The sequence below is a fragment of the Saccostrea cucullata genome, unplaced genomic scaffold (assembly GCF_032062105.1).
Source record: "Saccostrea cucullata isolate Sc308-1 unplaced genomic scaffold, CSIRO_AGI_Scuc_v1 ctg3724, whole genome shotgun sequence".
Lineage (NCBI taxonomy): Eukaryota > Metazoa > Mollusca > Bivalvia > Ostreida > Ostreidae > Saccostrea > Saccostrea cuccullata.
The window spans coordinates 1-5,820 of NW_026938551.1; the positions used below are offsets into that span (position 1 = coordinate 1).

The following is a 5,820-nucleotide window of genomic DNA, read 5'->3' on the forward strand; positions in this document are numbered from 1 at the left end:
ATAGCGAATTTTCCTTTACACTCTCCACTTCTCAAAAAATCACGTCATGGCGACAGGTGTCACCGGAAGTCAATCGCCAAGAAAAATATTTAATTGGATAAATCATTAAATGATATACATTCCATTGTTTGGAGAAAATAATACAGTAGTCTACTATCCATGGTAAATGGTACAATGAAGCGCATTGAAGTGGTAAAATTTTCGGCTTGGATGGAACGTTTTGAGCTATCTTTAGACACGATTTTCATAAAGATAACATCCAATGAAATTGACAGTTTACATAAACACAGAGTAAGCACGTGTTCGACTGATATATGTGCTATGCTTACTCCAATGGACATGATAGAATCATAATTATGGACAAATTCGTTGCAATGCGTGTTTTACTTAAGCAAGAACTCTACATAGCTTTTTCTCATTTAAAACTCTTAATTTCAATGTAACTCATGTTGCTTGTCGCGGGAAGTGTAGTGTCCTAAAACATTACGGCGAATATTCCTTTCTCGTTTCTAAAGAAATGGGCGTGTCGTTATGTTATAATTGACGTTCAAAACATGACTCAGAACGTTTCGTCCAAATGGAAAATTTTACCACCTCAATGCGCTTCATTGTACAAGTACTAACTTTTCTTTCCCCACCATTTCCGTAATTCGAACACTCCCATTATCATTAACGAGAATCCAGGGAACATGTTCTGAAAGTGTTAAAAAGAAGAATATTATGAATTTGAAATATTCTGGAAACCCAGAGGCATCTAAAACTCGATTGATACCCTCGCTGATGTAAATTGCTTTCTGTTTTTCCGAAAGCAAAATTTATTTTACATTCATTGAAACAAAGTTGGTACTGCTACTTACTTTATACTGATATGCTGTCTGTCTCGAAAAAGTAGATTCCAGTCGATGCCAATATTTCACAGATAAAATCTATGAAATTTTTTGGGTAGAAAAATCGCCGATATTCTCTGGGAAATACTTTTCTTTGTTTGGAAGTAGCTACAAACTACTGCCAATAGATTGTGACGTTTTAATTATTATGACGTCACAATGATAATATTGAAAACGAGACTACAATACAAATCGCAACTTCTCGGGTTTTCCGACTTCAGAGGGGCAACAAGTCTCACGTAAATTAAAAAAGTGAAAGTTTAATAAAATATTTGTAACACTATCTTTTAAAAGTCTCTTACTTATTTAGCTATACATGTATATAGTAAAAGGTAGTTGATTGACTAATGCTAGAAGGTGAAGAAATTCTCCCCAAAAGTGCGCAAAAAATATTGCGCCGTAAATTGCACCTTTTTGCATTACGGGATCTGTAGCGTTATGGCCAAAGACAAATATATAAAACCATAACGCTACAGGATCTGCAGCTAACTTAAATACTGAAAGGAAAAAGAAACACAGGGAAAAATTGTAAACTAAAATTTAAGAACTGTAACTTTAGTCATCAAATAACCTAAATCTAATTGAATTTTGACTGATAATTCATGAGTTACAGTTTTGAATCTCATATATGACGCTAACCCTACCCCCAGTAAAAAATCAAATTTTTAAAAATCACCTTTGCCCCTCCTCCTTATGCATGTTTCTCAGCTTTAATTATCCGCTGTATGGAGTTCAATAGTTCGTAGTCTATCTTCCTAATACTAATACTCAATAGTTCGTAGTCTATCTCCTAATACAAATACTGGTATAAAAAGTAAAATTGATATAAAGCATCATTTCGGCCTCAAACAAAATTTAGCATTTAAAAAAAAAATCTTTCACAATTTTAAAAGTGTACATAGGAGGAAAGCACGTCAAGATATATTTCAAGGTGAAATAAGCTGCAAGCCTGGGTATATAGAAAAAAAAATATCTGTGTCATTTGCAGCTGTAGAGCATTTACCGTGTATTCAAACATTTTTTACTAATTGAAAACTTTTTTCTTTTTTTATTTCACCATGCACTTTTACCACATCATTATTATCCGGAAGATCATAACGATTTCTTTTCATATCTTACACACTTCCAGGCTTGGGAGTATTTATTGTAACCTCTTTTTTATATAGCCATAAATTATCAATCATCTGACAAAAAATGATAACGAAATTGAAATATATTAACAACGTTTAATACTTAGTTTAAAGCAAGTTCTTAAAATATTTTTTAAGAATTATTTTATCGAACTAATAAAGAATAATGCAAATGTTTTGAGAACTCTCGACACTAAGCCATTCATTGAGCTTAGTGTGCCTAATACTTCTAGTTTTGAACTCATATTTATTCTTTATCCCATGACTGACAGATTTTCCTTTGATCTTAACAAGGGTGTATATCTCATATCAACATAAGTGTGGTGGTATATTAAATATCACATATGTGATATAAAGCTAGTGATATCCAACTGTTAGACCCTGGATGTAGGAGGAGCTATGCAAATAAGACAAAAATTCGTTTCTAAACTTTAATGAACTGAATAAAACAAGAAAAAAGCACAAAACATTGCAACTTTTACACAACTTATGACATTTCTAAAATATTGAAAATATTCCGCTCTTCTGGAGCAGAAAATAGTTTTAATCAAAGCACAAATGTTAGAAATTCAGTGTTGATGTAACTTTTTGAAGTATGCGCTCCCAGTAATTTTTTCTCCCACAGGACGTCTTCTTGTTCCGGTGTTAACGGATCCGCTTGCGTTATAGACACTCCTATTCCTTGGGATGCTAGCTCCTTCATTCGCGCGTCTAGAGTTTTCCTGAAGTCATGGAAACGGGCATCTTTGACATCTAAAAAGTTCATATCATGAACACCTTCCTCTCGCATGTACCGAAGAATCCCGGAACCAATTTGATATAAAGTTCTCGGGGGGTAGGGGGGATCATCTGCACGCCTGGTTTCAATCACAAAACATGATAAAGTATACGCAAGTTCTTGGTATGTACTTCTGAGGATTTCGGGAATGATTTTAAAATCGCCAGGTTGTTGTTGGTTACGCTGAGATTTCCAGTCGTTGAACACTTTAACTGCCCATGAAGTATTGCGGCGCGTGTTTTTACTTTCTTGATTTTTTTTCAGTGCACTTATCTCAGTCGCGGAGACGGGCTTTTCGAATCTAGTAGTAGTATTTTCAGACCATTTAGTAAAATTTTCCTGTTTTAATTCTGGAAACGCTTCTAAACACCAATCCTGAATATCAAAATTCCCAAAGTCCTGGTCATTTAAATCAGATTGACTTAGTTTGTACATCTGAACAGCCTGACTCAACTGAAAATCTAATCCCTGTTGAGATTCTGCTAGGCTAGATATTTGGACTGACGCCGTCGCAGAATCCCTGGACGACCACTAATAATTCACGTCTGGAAATTAAGGTCTTACGCAAGGAAATAGCCAATCAAAATGAACTTAGTCAATTGAAGTTCCATATATATAGAGACAATTTTTTTTCTTTTTTCATTTTTGGCAATTGTTTTTAGGCCTACAGTATTAAAATTGGACTCATGTACTAGGAATATCATTTCTTTAGCAGAATTATCCCACTGAATTAAAAGGAACTTTTTTTTCAGGTGCACATCATGCAACTTCCTGGATGGTGTGTAGGCTGTTTGTCAACATGTGAATCCCACGTGCATTTCGGGGTAGGTATGTTTACTGTCGATTTTCTTTCTTAAAAGCCGCATAAGGCATATTTTTTTTTTACTCAAAATTTTGTTACAGCATTAATCTCTATTTTCTCTTTCATGAATTTTCTGCGGAGAGTCTAATAAATTAAATAATTTAATTCAAGCTATATTATAGTAATATATAATGAAATTATTTCCTTGTGCGAGACCTAAAGTCCCAACTTCGGTCGACAATAGCAAGAATTATTCACCTAGACCACACTGCTGTTCGCTTCAATTAAGTCATTCAGATGTTTATTTGACTCTCTGTCAGTATTATTTCTACATAGCTTACCGTTTAGGCATGTAAATCCCAACAATTTCGTCACGGGAGCCATATTTCGAACTCAGATTTCAGTGAATATTTTTATGTTGGGATTTACATGCCTAAACGGTAAGCTACGTAGAAGTAATAGTGACAAAGAGTAAAAAAAAAACAACTAAATAACCTAATTGAAGCGAACGGCAGTGTGGTCTAGGTGAATAATTCTTGCTATAGTCGACCGAAGTTGGGACTTAATTTCCAGACGTGAATTATTAATGGTCGTCCATGGATTCTGCGATGGCGTCAGTCCAAATATCTAGCCTAGCAGAATCTCAACACTGAACAGGGATTACTGAAAATCATCCTCGTCATAGGCTTGCTGAAAAACGGCGTTTGATTCCAATTCGTTATTATGATTCTGAACTCCTTCTGCCATCTTCGTCAATCATAGAACAAATAAACTGATTATCTCAAAAATTGATCACGTGGTACTGTACTAATAAACTACCAAATTTGGAAATTCGTTACTTGGATACCAAAACCCTTCGATTTAAGATTATCACGTGGTTCTGTTTTAGAGTCTTTATTCAATACTGTAACGGGGTGGGGGCAGGCGGACGGACGGAACCTCCTCCGTACTCTTACTGGGACCGCCGTCTCCCTCACTCTATCTATAGGGGCTGTCTTATCTTTCGTGACAAGGCTTGCGTTACACAGCTCAACCCGAGCTCAGGAGGGCTAGTATGGAACAGTGGTTCAAAACTCAATACTCTTTAATCTTATATCACCACACACTAAATTATCTCCCTTTAATCAATGAACTCAGATAATACACCACTGCCTAAAACCTAAACCTCCTTTTATTAACCCGCGCTCTCTAAGTTACACTAAATTTATTAATACACGAAATCTCTCTGTTTTACTTCTCTATTTGTCAAGCTTGTTACAACCTAGACCTAAGGAAGTCACTATAAATTCTCTAATACTCATTTATTTCATTACTCTGTTCTTACTCTTTTATATCCCACAATTTCCATCTTGTTGGAAAATCACACTTTGATAAAACCTTATAAATCTCTGTACTTGAAATGAGACAAAATACAGTTTTACAATTTATTACAAGAATTATCTCTTAAATGAACAATCAACAAACAAATTCTAAGCTCTGTCTCAGTCTGTCTGTGTCACCTATTAGTCCTGACTTACCTAAAACCAACCTCAATACAACTCACAAAACTCTTAATTCTCAGAACTTCCTTCCAGACCTCCTGGATGAAAGTAAAAACCAATAACTAAAACTTAATCCCTTAAACCTAATTAATTCCTAACAAATTTCAAACACCAGTAATTCCTGCAAATTTCGTAAGTCTGAATTTCAGTTAAAAACAGTAGCAAAATTTAGGAATACACTTAGCTTCCTTAGCTAATTGTATAAATTGTCTAAACAATTTCAAGTGATTCTAAAATTTAACAACAATTTACAAAAATTCAAACAACCAGCAAATTTTAACCAAGTCCAATTTCTCAGTTAAAATTCACTAAAACTTGGCCAAAACTTCCTATAAAATTCCACAAATATTCCAAAAGTTCCTAAAAATCCTTAAAATAACCCTGACTCTTCTTAAACTAAAACTAAAAAGTCATTATTAAATTTAAATTCAAAACGCCCAACCCATACTAACTCCTTACCCCTTAAAACACTTCTTCTCGAAACAAATCAACCTAGCAGAAGAGCAAAAATTCCTTGAATCTCTCGTGACATTTCCCGTAAAATGCAAAGTCTATAGAAAAATCTAATAACTACATACAAGACAACTTTTCTGAATGAAAGTAATCTCTAAATACATTCTTCAATTAGAATAAGTAAATTAATCTCCATTTAAATCAACAAATAACACAATTAACTCCAAAA

General features: G+C 34.3%; 1 protein-coding gene across 1 annotated transcript; it reads right to left on the reverse strand.

Moving 5' to 3' along the window:
* Nucleotides 1-2,564: 2,564 nt before the first annotated feature.
* On the reverse strand, nt 2,565-3,230 carry LOC134250603 (zinc finger MYM-type protein 2-like). Its single transcript, XM_062732965.1, has one exon. The coding sequence runs from the start codon at nt 3,228-3,230 to the stop codon at nt 2,565-2,567; it is 666 nt and encodes a 221-aa protein (XP_062588949.1).
* Nucleotides 3,231-5,820: the final 2,590 nt, after the last annotated feature.

Bases quoted from the DNA above. Each gene is read 5' to 3' on its own strand.
- LOC134250603 (XM_062732965.1), bottom strand. From the start codon at position 3,230: ATGTACAAACTAAGTCAATCTGATTTAAATGACCAGGACTTTGGGAAT.